The 21571-nt window shown below is 48.2% G+C and overlaps 1 protein-coding gene across 2 annotated transcripts in view; it reads right to left on the bottom strand.

Moving 5' to 3' along the window:
- Pou2f3 (POU class 2 homeobox 3) overlaps positions 1–19088 on the bottom strand; it is a 91641-nt gene extending 72553 nt beyond the window's left edge. The window contains exons 1-2 of one of the 2 annotated variants that reach the window (XM_008826003.3): positions 18999–19088; positions 12094–12162 (exon numbers count right to left, since the gene is read on the bottom strand). In XM_008826003.3, coding sequence (XP_008824225.1) covers positions 12094–12162; positions 18999–19026 — 97 coding nt within the window. In that variant the 5' untranslated portion in view covers positions 19027–19088. The remainder of the gene's footprint in view (positions 1–12093; positions 12163–18998) is intronic. The other variant, XM_008826001.3, reaches the window with a different exon arrangement.
- Positions 19089–21571: the final 2483 nt, after the last annotated feature.

The following is a 21571-nucleotide window of genomic DNA, read 5'->3' as shown; positions in this document are numbered from 1 at the left end:
ATATATATGTTGTGCCCAGGGCAGACAGCACTAATGGATTTCAGCACCTTTATCCTTTCCCTAAAATCAATACCATATAATTAACATCCATTGCTGTCAGAACTAGTTCTCCTAAAGACAGCTAGCTATTCATTAATCCAGGGCTAGATAATCTCTGTTTCCCTCCAGACTCTCAGTGTGTGGACTTGAAGGTTTTGTGATTTGAACACCTGTCTCTCTAGTCTAAGGGACAGAACAGTAGAATTCCCAGGCCTATTAAATTATGTGATGTCCATTCTCTGTGTTTTCATGAGGTCAAACCCAAAGGCTGTTGAGTGCGTATTATGATAAAAACCTAATATCCTAGTACTCAGGAGGTGGAGGCAGGAAGATGAGTTCAAGGTCAGCTTTGGCTACATAGAGAATTCAAGGCAAGCCTGGGTTTTGTAAGACCCTGTCTCAAAAGGCACAAACTAAAAGCAAATCTGAAGCCTGCTCTCCAGGTAAAATGTCAAGAGCCTGAGGCCAAGCCAGAGGCACAAAGGGGCACTGCTGAACCCTTTGCTAAACAGCACAACATCCCAGTTTCTCATGGTATTTTTCATGTCATTCTTTGATAAGGTTTTCTAATTCCTTAGGAAATAGAATTCTCATTTCTTTTCCATCTGAGTTATGGATGGGGCTTTCTGGGGCTCCCCTGTATCTCTTCTTGGTAACATAGCAAGTCTGAAGTCATTAATACAGAGAGCCAAAGCGGGCAGCATGGTCAAGGGCTAACAGGGAGGGAGGAGCATCCTGGGTAGATGGTGCTCAGAAAGAGTTCAGGGACTCAGCTCACTGGTACAGGGAGTAAGAATCCAAGGTAATCATCAAAATTTCCACTCAAGGGTCCCCTGATCCTAGAAAAATAATAAAGTCTACCTTCAAAGGAGGTTAAATAAGCTCTGTTAAGTAAGAGCTCTATTCTGGTCACACCCAATATATACAACTCAAAGAAGCACCTTGACTGCCTCTTTTTGAGATAGGGTCTCACTATGCAGCCCTGGCTGGTCTGAAACTTGCTATGTAGACCAGGCTGGCCACAAACTCACAGAGATTCTCCTACCTCTGCCTCCACAGTGCTGGGATTATTTGTGTATGCCACCATGCGCAGCTCCATCTTTCTTCTTAATCAGTGGGGACTATAGAGACCTGATGTCTGTCCTCTGTGTTTGTATGTTTTTGAGGTCAAACCTGAAGTTTATCAGGCTGTGTGTGCCTGTAATCCCAGCACTTGGGAGGTGGATGCAGGAAGATCGGGAGTTGAAGGCCAGTCTTAGCCAATTCGAGGCCAGAGATTCTTAGTCCTGGGTTTGCCATTGACAGGTGAGGGCACTAAGTCCTAGACAGCCAAGTGACCGGCTGTCCAAATGACATCATATTGCCTCCAAGTGAAACTTCCTTTGGAGTGTCTGCAGTAACTTAAGTGAGAAAAGGAGAAAAGAGAAAAAGGTTTTACAGAATCTAGCCTTGTTGACACTGTCCCATCTCTTAGATTTAGGTGGAAGGGGGTACTTCCCACCAGCTCCCTCCCTTCTTCCTGCCCTGCCCCTACTTCCTGGGACTTGAAGATACACTTGAGCTAGGATCAATACGTGCACTCACAGGTAGGTGTGTGTGTGGGAGGGGGTGGTGGTGATGATGATGGTGATGGTGGTGTTAGATGTGACTGTGACTGGTGCATTTCCCTGAAGGGCCCTCCCTGTGGGGTGATCACCTAGTGCTGGTAAGGCCAGTCACTGGACCACAGGCCAGCTTGCTCAGGAGATAATCCATACTCCCAATGGAGGTCTTTCAAATTGGCTACTGGATCATAACACCCACCACATGGACACTTTGTCCTCCAGGGACAAATAACAGCAAATAGCATTATTAACTAGAAGGCATTGTTCTAAGTGTTTTACAAACATACTTTGATCCTCACAGAAGTCCTATGAGGTAGATACTATTATTAACCCCATTTTATAGATGAGAAAACTGAACAGAGCGCCTTTAAAAAATGAGCAATGAGCAGTAAGCTTTTAACAAATGACCCTGAGGTCAGAGTAGACTAAGGGAGCAGGGGAGCCCTCCTAAACCATTCACATCATTCAAAGAGCTTAGAAAACACTGACTGGGATACACAGCAGCCCAGTGGAGATACACAGCAGCTGTGTATCTATTTTCCCTTCTTCACTTGAGACACAGACTCAACTTTAATGAGGGATGTGGCCTGCTTAGATGATAGGGTAGTGGTAAAGATAAGTCTGGAATCTGTCTTCTCACTTCCTCAATCAAAGTACAGAGACTGATTCTCCAAAGACAATAAAAACTCAAAGTTGACTGGTCCCATAGAAACCAGAGGAACGTAGGTCTAAACCCAGAACTAGAAATCAGTGGTCCTGACCCAGGAGCTCAAAAATGCTCAGGTCACCAAGAATATGGCACACTGAGCCTAAGTGCAGGAGAGGATAGAGACCTAGTCTGTCTTCTAGCCAGGTAGTCATGATGCCCATCTTGGTGCCAGGACCACAGGCAGATCCCCAGATTCCTGGCGAGAAGGATTGCCAGGGAACTAGCTAGCATGGGCACACCTCCCTTTGATAACTTTGAGCCCTAGAGCCAACATTTGCCAGCCAGCTTAACCCCTTTTGTCTGCGCTTCCCTCCTCAAGAAAACCTTAATCAGTCTCATTTGAATTTCAAATGACCTCTCCCTTCTCCCCCTCCCACCCCAACAGGCTTTGAGGCAGGGATATGGAAATTCACCCAGCAGTATGGAAATCATCACCCTATGCAAATGGTGAGCAGGACCCTATTGTCATAGCAACCACCAGGTTTCTTCTCCTCTCTGCACCTCTCAGGACTCCCTGGTTTAGATTTTTCCATTCTCTTCCCAGCTTGAGCAAGGGTGGGGAGTGGACAATCCCTGATGCTAGGGGCCTTGTTGGAACTGACAGCAGGCAGGTGGGGCATTACTACCTGAGGCCACCTGCCGGGTCAGACCTGACAAGCCACCTGCTCTAGAGCAAACCTGGACCAAGCACACCCAGGCAAGGCCGACAACTTTTTTTCTAGGCTAACCCAAGGGTAGGCTAGAGTCTTCTGGAGTCAAGGGAACACAGTGAAACCCCCAGAAATGAACTCTGGAGAGAAAGGACGTGGGGGACTTCAGTGCTGCCAGTGGTAGGAGATGAAAGAATGGTTTGGAACCTGTATGTAAAATACCATGCAAATGCATACCCATTATTGTTTGAGTCAACAACAGTGCTTCACTGGGGCTTTTTGGGAGATGCCTACAGTTCTGTTTCCCAGGCACCTGGCTTGGCACAGAGGCCTGCCCTCTCAACTCTTAGCCCATGACCCCCAACCTGTGAGCCCACAGGTCCCTGGAGAACTCAGCTGGCACCGTGAACTGCTGGTGGCTGAAGTCCCTAAACACAATTTAGCCACCTTGGTGATCCATGGTCACCCTGTAACCTGCCCTGCTGTGTCCCAGAGACTCAAGCTCACGTGAAGGGAAATGCAGTCCCAACTGGGGTGATCATATAGCTCCCCTTTAATTTAAATACATTCAGCTCTAAATCTGTCCCTTGTCCCCAAACCAGAGGCTGTGGGAATGGGAATGAGAGGAGAGCTGGTCCTCATCTCTTTCTGTTCCTCTCTTCCCTGGCAGTGCCCCACTCCACAGCAAGCGGCTTAGGCATGGGAGACTCATCAGCAGGTGCTGGCCTGAAACTCATCTTCTATCTCTACCACCCATTCTGTAGTTGCTGTGGAAAGACCCACCCCACCAGAAAGAAAGGGTGCTCCTACCCCACGGTTTCAGGGGTGGGATATGAGTGTGAGTTTGCATGGTTGTCTATGTGTGAACTCTTGGGAGCAAGGCAGGATGCTAACTGCATTTCAGCTGCTAAGTCTGCCTGCTCCTCGAGCACCAAAGTCTTACCCCGTTTAGTTGCTCATTCCTCTGTAAGTTCTCATCCACTTCCTCAGCACTTTTCCAAACCAGAGGCTCAATGCTCTAATTGTTTCTTAAGGAGGAGGATGAACCCAAGAGACCAAGAGCATTTACCCCTAACTGTTATTAGGGGGGTGAGGCATGATAAAGGACATAGGCCTAGGATGGGGGGGGTCTAAACACTACTTAGCACACAATCTTCCAGTGTTCTGGGGAGAGGGTGCTATGCAACATGCATACACACACACACACACACACACACACACACACCTGGGGTCTTGGTCTCCTGCTGGACCCCTCCTCATCACTCTTATCACTTACCACCATCTCCAGAGGGAGGCCATAGGAAGATGTGGCCAAGCTCCAGCGTATTCATTTTCCTACAGAACACAAAGTCTTCCACGGCAGTGTACCTCCAAGGGCGGCTGATCAACTAAGCCTGCTCTATGGAGTTGCGTTAAGGACCAGGATCAGGTACAAGCAGTGCTTAGGAGGGTTTTTCTGTTGACTTGGTGTACAGCTTTTGGATGCTGCAGAAAGTGCATTATGGGTCAGATCTCTCAGTACCTCACTAAATACCATCACACACAGCAGGACTAGGTACTGATCTATGACAAGCTGGAGAAACAAATGGTCCTCAACCTAAGACTGTGAGAAAATAGGAATATGCACTGAGGCAAAGAAGGAAGCCCAGGTGGTTAAAATGGCTCACAAATGCCCTGCATCTGGCCCTCTCACTCTGTTCCCTGGTAAGCTGGAGAGGAAAGGAATCCATGTCTCCTGGGGGCTGTAGAGATGGACCTGGGGCTGCATGGGTCATTTCCTTAAAGAGACTTCCAAGAGGAAGAGACAATGGTATGGGTAGGACCATCAGCTGCTCAGGGCTCCTCTGAGCAATGTGATCCTGCCCTGGCTACCCTATTGGGAGCCCAAGGATGAGCAAGTCCTGGGACTGGAAGTCATCACAGCACAGCTGTGAGCTGCCATTGTGTCTGTTTTATTTGTTACAGTTCTCCAAGGGCTAGAGGTAGATGGGCAATTCCTGGCACCATTGGCCACTTTCCTGAGACCTTTAGCAACAGAACCACAGTTGGAAGTCTGGGTGATGAATCACTACCTTCTAATTTCCCTGTCACAGAAACCAGAAATAAGGTGAGACGGTAGCCACTCGAGTTTTAGATGGCCAGAACAAAAGGCAGTGAACTTTTCTGCCGCAGCATGAGAGTTGTAGGTGATAGGTGGTAAGGGACTTCGAGACACTGAGGATTATATCCTATAAGAACAGGGAGCCAAGAGAAATTGTGGGGTTGACTTTTCTTGGGATAGAGGACAAATGAAAACCAAATCTTTAAGAACAGGTTCTCTCATTAACAGATTCTCGTTTTCCAAGGATGTCTTTGAATGCTTCCAAAGGGAAAGGGAGGTATAAGAAGGACATGTTCTCAGACTCCTAATACTTTCAGGATCTCACCTCGGTTCTCTGGTAATGTGTGCAGGGCCACAATTTCATTCTACAGGTCTGCAGAGGTAAGTTAAGAGGTGGAACAAACTGAAGCTCAGACCTAGAGACCAGATCATCCTTCTCTTCACTTTATTTCTGTAGTCCCTACTCCCATCACCCCCGAGGAAACTCAAATCCCGGGCACTTTCCCCATGCCTCTCAATAATAGCATGTTTCCCTAATTACTGACCATATAATGGATGGTCTTTTTGTGGTGGTATGTTCTTTTCAAAGTGCATTCACACCCACTCTCATTTAGTCATAAGCGGGAGAACGTGTGTGCACACGTGCTAGCACACAGCCTTAATAGGAACAGGTGTCAAGGGAGCCTCTTAACCGGGTGGGGGATGCCTTTAATCCCAGCATTAGGGAGGCAGAGGAAGGCGGATCTCTGACTAGCCTGTATAGACTGAGGCTAGTCAGTCTACATAGTGAGTTCTAGGCCAGCTGGGGCTACAGAGAGACCCTGTCTCAAAAAAAAAAAAGAGGGAGACTACCTGACTCTCAAGTACTCTTGGGTTTCTCTTGTCCTCCAGCCTTTGAGAGATCACTTTATTAACAAGTCGACTGAAAGCTGCCTTCATCTTCGAAGCTTAGCCTTCCTGGTCCTTCCTGGGACCTTACTTCTTGGAGGAAGTCCTCAGCTTAGTTCCCTGGGAACTTGGGAGGGTGGATATGTGTATGAACCCCAGGAATGAGTGGACCCTTGCTCAAGAGAGGGAGTTGGTCCTGGGTCATCACTAGTCCTCTCCTAGGGCCTGGGGAGACCACTAGCCTCTGTGCTTCACTGGTCCTCCCCTATTCAGGCATGTTCCTCATGCTTAAAGTCATAGTGAAAGTTTCTAGGGCCTCCAGACAGCTGAATCTCCAGGGTGGTCCTTCTGGACTGGAGACAGATATTAGTCCTTCAATCTTATAGATATGACAAGGATGTCAAAACTGGGAGGAATGGGGCTGGAGAGATGGCTCAGCACTTAAGAACACCAACTGCTCTTGCAGAGGACCCAGGCTCGATTCCCAGCATCCACATGGCAGCTACAAACCGTCCTTAACTCCAGTTCCAGGGGAATCTGAAGCCCTCTTCTGACCTCTGCAGCAATGCACAACACAGGTGCACTCACATACATGCAGGCAATACACTCATACACATAAAATAAAAAAATAAATATTTTAAACACACACACACACACACACACACACACACACACACACACAAAACCAACCTGGGGGGAACAAATGAGAAGGCCCAGAGCCCTCCCTCCTTTCTAGTGTGATAGTTGCTGGTTCCTTGGGAAGGAGGGGTAGAAGATTCCCCCCTCAGACCAGACCCTCCACTTTCCTCTGCTCCCAGGAAGCATGCTCTGGCTCCGGACAGGACTCTGGGTCTTGGGTGAGACCAGTCTTCCTTCTGGTTCTGTAAGCACCCTCCAGATTTTGGTATCTGCCCTGGTCTGCCATTCTCTCTGGTCCTTTGTCTCTGGTTTCCCATGGTGGCCTCAGTCTTCCCACTACCGTCTTTAGGTAGAAAGTCACTAGAAAAGTCAACACTTCAGTCTATCATGTGCTAGGTGAGGGACCTTGGGAACAGCACCTAACATTCTCACCAGCCTCAATTTTCCAACCTTCAAAGTGGGCTAATGACATCCATATGCCAGTGCATATGTTCCATAATGTTCTTACAGCTAGCTAATAGAGACCAGTTATCACTGTTCTCCACAGCAGCATGAATCCCTGCCCTTGAAGGAAGACTCCATGGGGACAGAGACTCTATCTTCCGCACCTGCTGCAAAATGGAGCTCATGGAACATGGCCATGGAACAGCTAGTTAAGCCAGAGAAGAAGACTGGAAGCCATGCAGAGCAAGACAGGGAGGTTTGGAAGAAGCCATGCTGACTGGAGAAACTGGGAAGAGGGGGACTGGGAGGAGCTGAGGGAAAGGGCTTCGAGCCAGAGCTCAGCTCTGGGAAACCTACACACACCTGCAAGATGTACGAACAGATGGAAGAGCATGCTGAAAGCAGACCTTACAAGTCAGCCCTCTCAGACTATCCACTCCAAAGCCTTTCTTTGTAAAGAAGAAAATGAAGGTCCATGTAGGGATGCTGGTTAAATATACAGGGAGTTCACAGCAGAGCCATGACAGAGTCATACAGCGTGAGTGTGATTTCTGCGTCTAAGCAGGTTAGATTCTCACTTTCAGCCACAATTTCCTTATGGTTGAAAATGGGGCTAGTCATGCCTATGTTTATTGTAAGGAGTAAATGAGATGATGTCCATAAAGCTGCCACATATGCCTTGGTAGGAGGTGCCATGTGACCATGACTGGTCTTTCCTTCTGAAGCCTGTGACCAGTATGGTCCAAAGCCCCAAAGGTCAGCAGCATCAGGGGGTGCTGTCAGTTATAGCATGAGAAGAGAAAAAGATGGGAGGCTGAGGCAGGAGGCTTGGAATCTAAGGCCAGCCTGAGCTACATAATGACTTCCAGGCCAGCCTGGGCTAGAATGAGACCCTGTCTCAAAAACAAACAAGCACAGGACTGGCACGATAATTTGGTAAAGTGCTTGCCACACAAGCATGAATACCTGAGTTTGATCCCCAGAATCCATGTTTAAAACATATATAAAAAAATCAGATGTGGATTGGTGGGTGTGGCAGTGGAAGCCTTTAGTCCCAGCACTTGGAGGGAGAGGCTGAGGCAGGTGGATCTCTGTAAGTTCAAGGCTAGCCTGGTCTATATATCAAGTTCCAGGCCAGCTAGGGCTACATAGTGAAGCCCTGTCTCAAACAAGCAAGCAAGCAAGCAAGCAAGCAGCCAGGTGTGGTGTGCTTATAAACCCAGAGCTGGGGAAGTAGAAATAGGAGGATCCCTGGAGCATGATGGTGAGCTAGCCTAGCCTGCTAGGCAAACCAATGACAGACTGTGTCAAAACAAGGTGGACAGCACCTGAATGACATCTGAGTTTGTCTTCTGGGCTCCACATGCATGCATTCACATGAGCGTACGCACGCGCGCACACACACACACACACACACACACACGTGCACACGGTTGGAAATATAGTGGTAGACCACTTGCTTAGTATGTCTGAAGCCTTAGGTTCAAACCCCAGTACTGCAGCACAAATAAAGAAAAGTAGTAACAGATAGGGAGGTAATAGTAAGTAACAAAATAGCTCATCAGTGGTGAAAGACCCTGGCCGCAGTCTGTTCCTGTTGTGGAGAGGGAGTTTGGGGTGGTAGAGATAGGAGTTCCAGAGCCTTAGACAATCTGAGGTTTTGGCATTTTGTTCTGGATTGTGCTGGAAAAGGGGAAGGACGAACTGCGGGTCTCTAGCATCTGGGAGGTCTGGGAAGGCTCTCCCTGGTATTCCCGCCAACTCTCCTATGTGGATGGGAGAACTTGCTTCCCTTTCCCAGCTCTCATCCCTTAGTGCCCTTGGGGATTTCACACAACACTGAGGGTGCTCTCCAGAAAAGGGATTTTCTAGGTCATCTTTGTTTATAGCTTCTTTAAAACCCAGAGACAAACCACCTATTAATTCATGCCCTGCTGGGGAGGTGAATGTATCTTTTAAAAATTCAAAGGAAACCATTAAACCAAGTTGGTAACCATTGTAACTGCTAATAAGCTTTCCTCTGTTGAAAAAAAAAAAAAAAGAAATGAGTCAGAATGACTTTCCAGGAAGTTTGGTTACTTTAATTAGCTACTTCTTTTTTCGTGCCATTAATTTGAGGATCACCGAGCCACTGATGCTCCCTGTCACCTGAGCTGAGCTCTGAAGGGAAGTTGGAGGGGCACGAAAGATCCTAGGAGATGGAAGACTCATTATCTCCTAGAAGTGGATGACCCACACAGAATCCTTTCCTGGTTGGGAAGTGGAGAAAATCAACTTTCAGGGCTGACCCACTTGCTCAGGTGAAGAGGAAAGAGCACCCTAATCACCTGTGGCCCAAGAGTCCTTGGTAGTGGCACCCCAAATCACAGAATCTTAAGGATGTCATTAAAGATAGTGGTTATGCACATTAGTATCTCAGATAACTCTCAACCCTCCCTCTAAGACAACATTCATTTTCTCTTGTGATAATGTGACAAGGATAAATGACTAAATCAGGTAGCTAGTAAGTGGGTCTGTAGGCTTTTTCTTAGGGAGTAGAATGTAAGATGGAGGGTAGAGACAGGGTCTCAGTATGTAACCCAGGTTAGCCTGGAACTTACTATAGCCAGGACAGGGCTTGAACTCTCCAACTCTCAGCAATCCTCTCACCTCAGCCTCCTAAATGCTGAAATGGGAGTGCACCACCCCACTGGGCTTATTTGCAAGCTTTCATCCTAGGTCTGTTTGATTTGAAAACCATGCTCTTCAAAGGTCTGCCTCCTAAGAAAGTGGATGGTGAGGATGACAGATTTGGAAGATCCTAGCTCACCTCGGGATTCGCTCACCCTTAAGCTTCTCTATACACAGCTCTCATGGCCCTATACAAAGTTAGAATTTGCTCAGGCTGCCCATAACACATTAGCTTTCCTGGCCTCCTCCCATGATCAGAGCCCAGTCTTCCTGGCTCATTGTTGGGGTCTTTGCAGCTCCTTCTGACTCCCCACACAGATCTCTGATTTGGTCAGAATAATTAACAGCAAAGCCCCAGTGCCAAGAGATAAGTGGGGTTTTTTTTTTTCTATATGGACACTGCTCAACTGTGTTCTGGCCAGTAGGGCTCTGGAGAATAGAATTGGTTCCAGGAAAGGGCACCAGCTTTTCTAGGATCACAGCTCTAGACTCTGTTTTTCTCTAGGGAAAAGCATCAATAAGGACACAGTACCAGCACCTTCCAGCTAAGATCACATTAGCTTTTTGAGACTGAAAGAAAGTGGCAGAACAGTGACCTTCCTCCACAGACCTCAGTAACATATATGCTACCTACAAACCAACTGAAGTCAGGCTTGATGCTGTAGGCCTGTGATCCCGACCAAAGGTTAGGTTGAGGCAGAAGGACTGCAAGTTGGGGGCCAGCCTGGGCTACAGAGTGAGTTCAAGGACAATTCAGCAAGACACAAAAAATAAATTAATAAATAATAATAATAATAATGGCTAAGAATGTAGCTCAGTGGTAGAGTACTTGGTTAGCATGTACAAGTGCCTAGATTCAATCCCCCAAATGGTGGGGGGCCAACACCTTGAAAAATGGGTGCAACTGGTCCACACTCTCTTTAGTCCAACTGTTCTATAAAAAGCAAAACCTGAACATTGTAGTTTGATGTGCACTGTTATCTATTCAAGTAGATACTGCTTCAGTATTAAACTGCAAAGCAGAAAAATGTATAGCAAATGTATCGTGAGGATGAGCCCCCCTCCTACATCCTCCACGTGTCTTGTCTCTGACCCCAGATCTTTTAGCTTCAAGAATGGAGCTAGAATGTTCCAGAACAGTTAAAGAAGATTTTAGTTCTAGGAGACATCGATTCTCTTCCACTTCTAATTTCTAGTGATCCAGATGAAACACTAATTGGGGCCTTGTTGGGAGGCTATTAAAGTTATTTGGCAGTGTTACAGTTTCTAGTTATCTTGCCTTAAGTTCTTTTTAATTACATGGAGTTTTCAAACCAAGGCTTAGGCTACAGTGGTAACAAGAGAGAACAGCAAAACATCTCTATTCTTCACCAACAAGACCATGTCTAGGCATCAGTGCCTTCTCTGAGCTCACTTCCCAGCCACACACATAATATTCAGAAGGATAACACTTGTGCATAGACCTGTGTTTGCTTAGTTCCTTAAGAAAGGTGGTTGAGAATCTGGGATGAAAAGACCCTGCTCCTATCTAATGAAGACAAGCTCCACTAGGACCTGATAATACAGCCTGCTGCTTCTAGAGGTGTCGGACTATCACATACAGAAATGAATCTCAAGCTGTCTAGATAGCTCAGCAGGTAAAAGCGCTTGCTATGCAAGCTTGAGGACCCAAGTTCAATGCCCAGAACTGACGTAAAGGTAGAAGAAGAGACTCCAAAAGTTGTCCTCTAATCTTCACTTATACACTGTGGCATGTGTTCCCATGGATATACATCATACATACACAATAACAAAAAAACTGAAACACATACTTGTAATCCCAGCTACCTGGGAGGCTGAAGCAGGATGATCTCAAGTTGGAGACTAGCCCGAGTTACATAGTAAGTTTAAGACTAACTTGGGCAATTTAGCAAAACTCTGTCTTGAAATAAAATTAAAGAGCTAGAGTATGGTTCCATGGTGGGGCATTTGCCTAGCATATGCAAGTCTCTGGGTTCAATTCCCAATTCCAAAAATAAAAATAAACGCATCCACAGGACACAGTGGTAGAGCACTTGCTTGGCATGTGCAAAGCCCTGGGTTTGATGCCTGGCACTGCAAGAATAAATCTCTTTTCCTTTTTATTGCTTATTCCTAAGGATTCGGCTCCTTCCTGGCCTGCTTCCAGAAGTTTGTTTTATGGAGACCAATATTTACTATTCCAAGGTTCTACATCTCCAGAGAAATCCCTCTAGTCCTAAGACCCAGATTTTGGGTCTGAAAGCCCAAGTAAAGCAAGATGATTGCGGGACAGTTTCCTCCCGACTACCCATCCCTGGCTTGCCTGTTCATTCCCAGAAAACACCTTACCTGGCTCCACCTGACTGAAAGTGCTGCGAGCGTCTGTGGAATCTGCTACATCCCCACTCATCTTGATCTCTATAGGGAAAACACAACTGATTTTAATAATGGGTCACCATTTTTTTTTTTTTTGCTATGACATATATGGCTTTAACTAAATAGCAAAGATGAATGTGTAATTATAACAACCATCAGACTTTCAAATTCCTGATTCCCGAAAATACAGCCATTAGAATATTCATAAGCTTGGGGGCACAAACCCCCTCCTCCTGGGCTAGCTTCTTCTCCTAGCCTTTCTTTCTCCCCTTTCTCTATAGCTACTTCAGGGTCTTTCACCTTCAGTATCATTCAATGCTGCCTCCTCCCATTACTCAGACTTAATGAGGTAAAATTTAGCAAGGGTATGGGGCCTAGAGGCAGGGGGACCCTGTTCATTCCAATCTGTCATTTCTTTTGGAATTGGGGACATTTGTTTTATTTTCTTAAAGTTGCACAAGAACCTACGTAAGCCATATGTGGTGGCATATGCCCCCCTCCCCCCTAAAATCCAACACTACTCAGGAGGCTAAGGCAGAGGATCATAACTTCAAGACCAGCCTTGAACATAAAGAGGGAGACCTTGTCTTTAAAAGTAAAATAATAAAAATAAAAATTAAATAGCATAAGCTATATCTCACTTTCACTCCCCATTCTATACAACATCATGACCTAGAAGATAAGACTACTTTCACCAGTTTTCCCTTCTTACCTTTTTGTCCCCAGTTCTGTTGTCTGTCTGGTTCCCAGAGGTCAGCACACTATCTGGGGAGCAAACCCTACTACCTCCTTTGTCACCTTCTCAGAGATCCTGCCCTCTGAGGCTCCTTCCTTTCTTTCCTACTCCCCCAAGTTGCTCAGTGAGAAAGGGGTGTTTGGCTGAGAAAGCAGACTTATAGATGGCCTAGTGTCAGCACCTAAGCTCTGCTGCTCTGGCCTCTCCACTCTGCTCCATTGCAGTAAATTAAACATTTACCCATAACAGACAGCTACCACCACCTAAGAGGCCCTAAACCTCCTCCCATCAGCCAAGGGGAGAAAAGAGGCAACTTTGATCTCTCTCTCTCATCTCCTCTCCTTATTAAACCACCAAATCCTAATGTTTAAGACAGAGAATATTTTATTCAAATTGTGTGGACCACCCCCCTCACCCCACCCTCTTCTCTGGAGCAGCACTTTAACTCTTTCCAACCAGATAAAGTCTTGGTGAGTATGTTTGCATAGGAGGCTCCCCAGCCAATCCTAGCCAATCCCAGTCAAGAAGGCAGCCTTAATTTGCATATGGTAATCAGGCAGTTGGCAGTGTAGACATCCAAGGTCTGGAGATGATCAGGATGAGGGAAAAGGGTGGACCTCTTGTGGGGAGGTGAGGGTGGTGGGGAGGTGGGTGTGGATTTGGGGGTGGTGATGGGGGGAGTGGGGTAAGGTGGGAGGTGTGTATCCTTTTTTTTTCTTTTGTAAGACACTAATGATAATGGTGCAGCTCCTAGAGATATTTACACCTCCATAGTGAAGTGACTGTGGTACCAAGTAAGGCAGAGATGGGGCCACCAGCCAATGCACTAGAAGGGAGGGAGTTTGAGCAGTTTTTTGAGGCCTGTCAACTGAAGGAAGACACCCAGGTAAATAATGGGAGCTCTGTGGAGTCTCCCTATATACTCCATATGGTCACAGAACCCTAAAAAATACCCCCTCTACTCTGCATTTGGGGGTCTTCCTTGAGCCTAACCCCAGCCTCTCCTGCTGCAGTTGGAAACCATATGCTTGGTTAGCCCTGTGTGCATATGCAGAACTAGCATGGGCTTCTGCCACTGCTCATTTTGTGCTATTGGGAAAATGGGTTTCACTTTGTCCCAGCCTGGAGCTGGACAATGCCCAACACCTGATCAATAGCCTTCACCACAGGGATTCTTCCCCAGTGCTGAGAAAAAGCTCTGATCAGAGCCTGCTAGAAAGGCACAAGATAGACATTCTCTCCTGCTGCTGGTTTGAACCTGCTTTAACAGAGCCTTAATTCAGGAATTCAGAGGGGGGGCAGTTGGCAGCAGACAAGCCTAAATTTAATCCAGTGCCATAACTAAGTAGCCAGGGAATTCTAGCCATATATATGAACATGAATTTTCTCACCTAGAACCAGGGATGATGAAACAACTCCTTGGGGTATGTGGAGAATTAAATGAAATGATGAATGAAAACAAAGTGGTCACCTATTAAATGACACTGGCTTAGACAGGAGTCCTGGTCTCTTCTTGCTCCTGGTCATTCATGCTCCTTCCTTAGCCCTTCCCAACTACCATGGACAGTTGTAGCTTTGTCCAGCACCTTTGTAGCTTGTCCTTCACCTGTGAAGCCAATAACATTCTCCAAATCCTGTCTTTAGAGGAAAAGTGTTCATGGGGACAGTGAAGCCTGGAGCAACCAGAGTCTCTGAATCAACTTATTTCAAACTCCAGATATATAAACAGGTAACTTGGTAACTTAAATAGGCATGTATGTGTGTATATGTGTGTGTGTGTGTGTGTGTGTGTGTGTGTGTGAGAGAGAGAGAGAGAGAGAGAGAGAGAGAGAGAGAGAGACAATATAAGAGAGAGAGAGAGAGAGAGAGAGAGAGAGAGAGAGAGAGAAACTAGTCTTACATGTTAGGCAAGTGCTCTGCCTCTGAGATACATCCCTGAACCATGTTTATTTTGAGACAGGGTCTCAAGTTGCCCAGGCTAGCCTTGAATGCACACTAGCCCAGACAGACAGGCCCTGAACTTACATCTTTCTGTCTTAGTCTCCCAGGAATAGTTGGGAATACAAGTTTGCACCACCAGGGCTGGCTTAAACATGTAGCTTTTTGAGTTGAACCTTAATTTGTTGCCTAACACCCCAACTTTCCTCCCACATCCATTCCCCATCACTTTATCCCCCAAACCTTCTCACTCATCTTTTAAATAAGCTTAAAGCTTAGACTTGATTACATCTAACAGTTATTTCTGAAGACATCCAAGCCACCCCGCCCCAACAGCCATGCTTCCATGACCTGGTGACAGTCTGATTCTCAAGGCAGGAAGTGGAGCCACACTGAGGGGCAGGGTGAGATAACCTGGAAACCTTCTGTCCCCAGCATGCTCAGATACTGAGAACCTGTTCCTGTTGGGTAGGAGGCTGAGGCTGATGGGTGGGACGAGCCCTTGGGTCTCAGCCTAAAAATGGGCCAACACCGAAACTCCCCGAGACGCTGGCTGTAACCCTTCACCTGTTGGACAGCACTTCCCAGGGGTGAATGAGAGAGGTGTGGGGTGGGGCTGGCTACGCTGTGGCTGTGTTTCTTATCTCTGAGTCGGCTCTCTGCCACCCTCCCTTCCCTGGGGAGGCTCAGCTGCAGTATGTAAGAGCCTAGACACCTAGTGTAGACCCCGACCTGCCTCGTCTGGCACCATCATAGGGTGAAGATGGTCTGGCCCTCCTGGGCTGTGGTCTGACAAGAAGCCATCCCTTCCATAAACATCTTGGAACACAACCACCCCAAGGCAATGCTCTTCCCAGGTAGCATGCTGAGTACCCTCTTGGGTCCAGGCTACTCTGGGCAAAAGTAAGTTCCAACCCCTCTTTCCTATTGTCCCTTTTCCTGTCCTAGGATGGAACTGGACCCACCTCCTGGTTCTTTCCTTAAGTTTTGGGAGGCACTTCCACAAGGGGGACTTCCTGGGACCTTCCAATGCCACTTCTGAACTAGCCAAGGCTCTGCCTCTCCTGGTGCAGACTTCTCTTGTCTTCTTTCAACAGGCTTTTCGACCCAAATGCATTCCTGAGCTCCAACTGGCACACGTCTGGGACACTCAGCCTCCCTCCTCCAGCCCTGGTGGGGGAACAACTGACAGGGAGAAACACATAGAAAGACACTCAAGGCCAGCCAGGTGTCCTCCTCTGGCTGACTTCATACCATTTTGCTCTCTTCTTCCTTTGTAGCTGACTGACTGGCTCTTTCTTGTCTATCCCTCCAGGCCAGAGTACAGGGAGCCCCTCTTTGACTGAGAACTCTTATGTTGTGTCACTTGCTCAGGTTTCAGTGCTTCAGAGTGAGAGAGGTTCTGTTAGGTACGCAGTGTGGTGCCTTGAATCAGAGTTTGTTGCTAGGCCACCAGAGCAAGAACATAGAGCTCAGAGGCCGTGGAGCTATGGGGCTCTCTGAAATGGGACCTGGAACAAGCCTATGACTATGTCTATGAGCTCTATCCTCTTCGTTTTACATAGAAACTGTCCCAGGAAATCAATGAGGAGGGATTCCTACAATTGGATTGGGAATTCCAGTGAAGTCTCAGTCTTTAAGGATCAGCAGAATATGGGATTACTATGGGGGAAGGGTAAGACTAAGAAAAGACCATGTTTCTGTAGTTATTAGACTGATGAACCCAGGCAGGGAGCCTGCAATGAGACAGTTCATAGAGAGAGAAGGACCACTTCCTTGTCCATATACACAGCAGAGCTCATATGAAAGCCTGGCATAGTGGCTTATACCTGTAATCCAAGCACTGGGGAGGCTGAGGCAGGAGGATTACTTAAGAATTTGATATTAGCTTGGGCTACATAGCAAGATTCTCTCTCAAAAAATAAAACAATGAAGATCTCAAATTGAAAAGCTAGTGCAGCTCAGAAAGTCCCAAACTGAGAGAGCCTATGGATGTGCCACCAAAGGGCAGACATTCCAGAGGGACCAAGATTTAGTGACTTGGAGTGAGACCCAAGAGGAATTGCCTAAAGAAACTGGCAGAAGCCAGGCTTGGTGGTGCAGGCCTTTAATCCCAGCACTTGGGAGGCAGAGGCAGGCGGATCTCTGTGAGTTCCAGGCCAGGCTGGTCTACATAGCAAGTTCTAGGACAGCTGGGGCTACAGGAAGACCCTGTCTCAAAAAGAGCAGAAAAAGAAAAAAAGAAAGAAAAGAAAAAGAAACTGGCAGGGGAGAGTTGCAAGACAACTGGAGAAGTGAAGCAGGCAATGCACACAAAGGTGGATAGATCCCCATCTGAGAAGTCACCCCAACCATCCTGAGGAGTCATCCCATCTTGGGTCTAGCACACTCTGCCCACAGAACACAGAGCATGGGCATCTGAAAAGCATCAGTCAGGGGCTTGCATGGGTGGAGCCATGAACTATCTTTCTGACCTCTCCCCTCTCCAGTTCTCTACCAGATCCTCCCAGTTCCTTTGCTGCTGCCAGGCCAGGACCCAGCTGTTCCACCTCCTCCTACTTCCCCAAGCAGAAGCCTCCAGTAGGCAGGGAGTTGGAAACCCCCGCCAGGAAGTCCCTAATCCTGGTCCTAGAGAACTCCCCACCCCTCCACCTTTGGAGAAGACTTATTCCCATTTGAATACAGGGCTTCTTGATGGAGAAGTGGAGGATAAAATGCCTGCCCAAGGGGCCTGTCCCCAGCTACTTTCAGTTCCATGTTGGTTCTATGGATCTGGAAACTTTCCTCAGACACTGAATGACACCCAGTTGGAAGGTTCCTTTGGCCTCAAATAGTCCTTCCTGGCATATCATGGGGAACAAGGCATGGCTGCCAACATTTCTCTCTGCCAGACAGTCTTGTATTCAGCAGATCTGGGCATCCTGGGCCTCATATGTCTCCACTGCTGCCTGTTTCTAGGATTGGTAGGAGCCTGGAAGATCTAGCCTGCTCTGTTTCTGGGGGTGGGTCAGAAGAGCTGCTTTCTTCTTCTCTTCCTCCATCTCCTCCTCCTCATTCTTCTCCTCTTTGACCTCCTCATTCTTTTAGGACAATGAACACGATCCCTCAGCAACCCTGAAGTTCTAAAGAAAGATCAGTGGGTCCTGCACATGGTGAGAAGCAAGGCTTGTAGTGCCCAAGTTATGTCCAGGTTTTTTCACCTTGAGTCTGACCTTGAGTCTGTTCTTCACTCATCCCCTCAGGCAGCTCAACAGATCATCATGGCCCCCATCATCACCAAGCCCAGTCCTTCAGCTTAGTAGATTTTACCCTAGCCCAGCTGGGAAGTGAGGGATCCACAAGCATGAATGGAGGACTTGGGTCCTTCCGCACTGGCCTCTCATTTGTTCCTGCAGGGGAAACTGGATCCTGGCCATGCCTTTCCAGCTCCTGGGTTCCAGTCCATCAGGAAAGGAGGTCATGGAATATGGGACTCAGAAGATGTGCCTCTTGGACATAGGCCTATCATGCACTGAGCCCACAGCACCCACAAAACCAGCTGAGGATGTAAGTGGACACACCTCCCACACATTCAGACACATTGGAACACTAGGGTGCAAGAATCATCAGCCCCCTTAGGGTCTGCTCCATCGATTCTCCTAGCCTACAAGGGGGGACAGGCAGACACTCCTGACACTTACTGGCACATGCTTACACAAGTCTTAATCAATGCATTTATGGCATGGCACTTGCCCCAGGTGTGCCGCTGGAATTGCTCCACCCTACCCATTTCTCTTAGGCACCCCCCATGCCCACTTTGCCTGCATTTCACACAGGTGCCCCAACACCAAACACGCAGCATGTGGATACACGTATGCACTCTTAGGTCCACACCCTGACTGAGGGAGTGAACCACCCATCTCCTGCAACCTCCTGCGACTAGCACTTCAGCACACCCAAGCCCCATTCAACTGCCTCTTCCCCAGATCTGGGACTTCAGGAACTCCATGCTTCCCTTACTAGTCCCCCAAGACTCAGCCCAAACTTCTCTTTAATCCCTTGGACACCTACCACGCCGCCTGGATGACCCGCTACACACATCGCCATCTCCCGGCAGCCAGGGATTTATCCCCTTAGCCCCGCCCACGCCTCTGTGGTGTCCAGGTCCTTGGCCCCTTGCCACGCGCAGTGACACCTGTCGGAGCTCACTCCTTCTACCCCTTACCTGTGTGCATGGGATCCAGGTTCACCATCCTGCCCCAGGTGGGGCCAAAGCCAGCGCCCCCCCAGGTCCCTCGCGGCTGCCCCAGCCGGGCCCCCGGGGAAGCCAGGGTCTCCTTCCTCCCGCCCCCGGCCTCCGCCGCCACCGCGGGAGCCGCTGCCGGAGCCGTCGCCACCTCGGTTGCGCGCTCCGCTGCTCCGGCCCGGGCAGCACTCGGCACGGTCAGGCTTAGCACATTCCCCAGGTGAGCACGCGGCGCCGGGCGGGGGCCCGGGCCACGCCTCCTGGCAGGGCCCCCGCGCCTGGCCCCGGGCCCATGCAAAGCAGCGATTTGCATACGTGGAGCTGGGGGCCCGGAGAGAGGGTCGAGGTGCTGCCGGGGCGGGTCCGGACCCTGCCGAACACCTGTCTGCCGCGACCTGGCCTGGCAGTCCCTCCCCACCACGCCCTCGGCGGTCCAGACTTCTAGGGCAGCGTGCCCTTTTGGGGAACCAGGGCTTCTGCCTGGATGGGCTCCCGAAAAGTAAGCCATGCAGAGAGTTGGGAGTGTTTAGGAGAAGCCGGAAGCGAGTGCTGCAAAGGGCCTTGGAATCCTACCTGTCAATCGCTTAAGAGTCCCATGGCTTGCTTGGGTCAAGGCTCTTCACCTCCTTGACCTCATTTTACACATCTGTAAAACGGGGCTTGTGCTAATGATAACTGGCATCTCTCTGGGCTAAGTAGATGACCAACCCCGCCTGGTCCCGTGTGGAAAAAACTGCACCAGCTTCTTCCCAGATTTTCCAGGTATTCAGGGCTGCCCCTTCTTTGCCTGCTGTTCTCACCCCCACCTAGGGTCCCAGGATATGAGGGAGATGGGTGTGGAGATTTTTTGCCAGTGCCAGTACTGGGTGCCAGAGTCTGGAAGTTGCTTATCCAAAGGCAGTAACTCACCAGTGATGGAGCCTGGATGAAGTCAGGTCTGCGGACTCCAATTCCAGTGCACTCCACAGCGGCACCAGTCTAAGACTTCTCTTCAGGTGCCAGTTCCTGAATCTGAGGCCCAGGGACCACTGCCTGCCAGCTCAGAAAGTCATGTGCAGACAGGAGGGCAGCGAGCTTTGCCTCTCATTATCCTTTCCAGATGGGACTCCTCATCAACCTCCCATCACCCTAGGCTCAAGCTGTTTCCTGCCCACAGGACAGTCCTGGGCTTTGCTGCCTCTAGGCCTGTTTATTGATGTTCTTTCCAGCTGGACTGTCCACTCAATACTGTGCTTCCACTGTATACTACGTGGGCATGGTGCTAAACAACTTTAAGGGTATTTTTAATGCTATTATTATTATTAAGTGCTGTTTAAAACCAAGACTGTACACATGTGAAGCAAGCTTTCTAGCTGCTGAGCTACATCCCCGGCCCCTCCTGGTGTTGAGATAGGGTCTCCTTATGTCACTTAGTACTTGAACTCCCCATCATCCTCAAATCAGTGCATATGAAAACCCTGTAAATGGCCAGGAGTGGCGGTGCATGCCTTTAGTCCCAGTACTCAGAGGGCAGAGGCAGGCAGATCTCTTGAAGTTCAAAGCCAGCCTGATTAACATAGCAAGTTCCAGGCAAAGCAAAAGAATATAAAAAACCCCAAACTGTAAATGGTACCATGATTTCCATTTCACAGATAGGGTAACTGAGGCTTAGGGAGTTTAACTTGCCGTGTTACACAGCCCATAAATACCAAGTTCTTGAAAGAAAAAAATAATCAAGCTCTTGCTAGAAGCGGTGGCACACAGCTCTTAGGAGCCAGAGGCAGGCGATCTCTGTGTTTGAGGCCAGCCTGGTCTACATAGTAAGATCCTGTCTCAACAAACAACAGCAAAAACAAAACCAAAAAGGAAGAGGGCTGTAGTTCAGAAGTGTTACTCTATTTTTTCTAATGCACAGTTCAAATGCCCCCTCTTTTTGAAGTTGGAAGTGATCTGGTGTTAGGGATGTGTCTTAGAAATACAGGCCCTCTCCCTCTATTTATTTATTTATTTATTTACTTATTTATTTGAGACAGGTCTCATGTAGTCCAGGTTGGCTTTGAACTCACTAAGTAGCTGATCTCACTGAGCTCTGCCCACCTCTTCTTCCTGAGTACTAGGATTAAAGGCCTGTACCTCTGTGCAAGCTTGAACTCCTGATCCTCCTGGCTGTACTTCCCAAGTGATGCGATTTCAGACGTGTGCCACCATGCAGTTTATGCAGTGCTGGGAATGGAGCCCAGGACTTCCTGCATTCTAGGCAAGCATTCTATCAACTGAGCCATAGCCCCAGCCCATAAGTTCTGTTTTAGATGTAAGAGATGCGTGTCCTCCCACCAGCATTAAGAGGAAAATGGGTGAGTTCACTATAGGGGAACTTTGTCACAGAAAACGTCTTAAACCCCAATTCAAACTGTTAGCTAATTGCTGTCAAGAAGAGCAACTCTAGCTGGACATGGTGGCACATGCCTTTAATCCCACCACTTGGGAGGCAAAGGCAGGTGAATCTCTGTGAGTGTGAGATTGAGGCCAACCTGATCTACATAGTGAGTTCCAGGCCAGTTAGGGCTACAGAA

Source organism: Nannospalax galili, unplaced genomic scaffold (genome assembly GCF_000622305.1).
Source record: "Nannospalax galili isolate Female #2095 unplaced genomic scaffold, S.galili_v1.0 scaffold229, whole genome shotgun sequence".
Classification (NCBI taxonomy): Eukaryota; Metazoa; Chordata; class Mammalia; order Rodentia; family Spalacidae; genus Nannospalax; species Nannospalax galili.
Note: the sequence above shows the minus strand (reverse complement) of the source record. Positions and strands in the feature narration are given on the sequence as shown.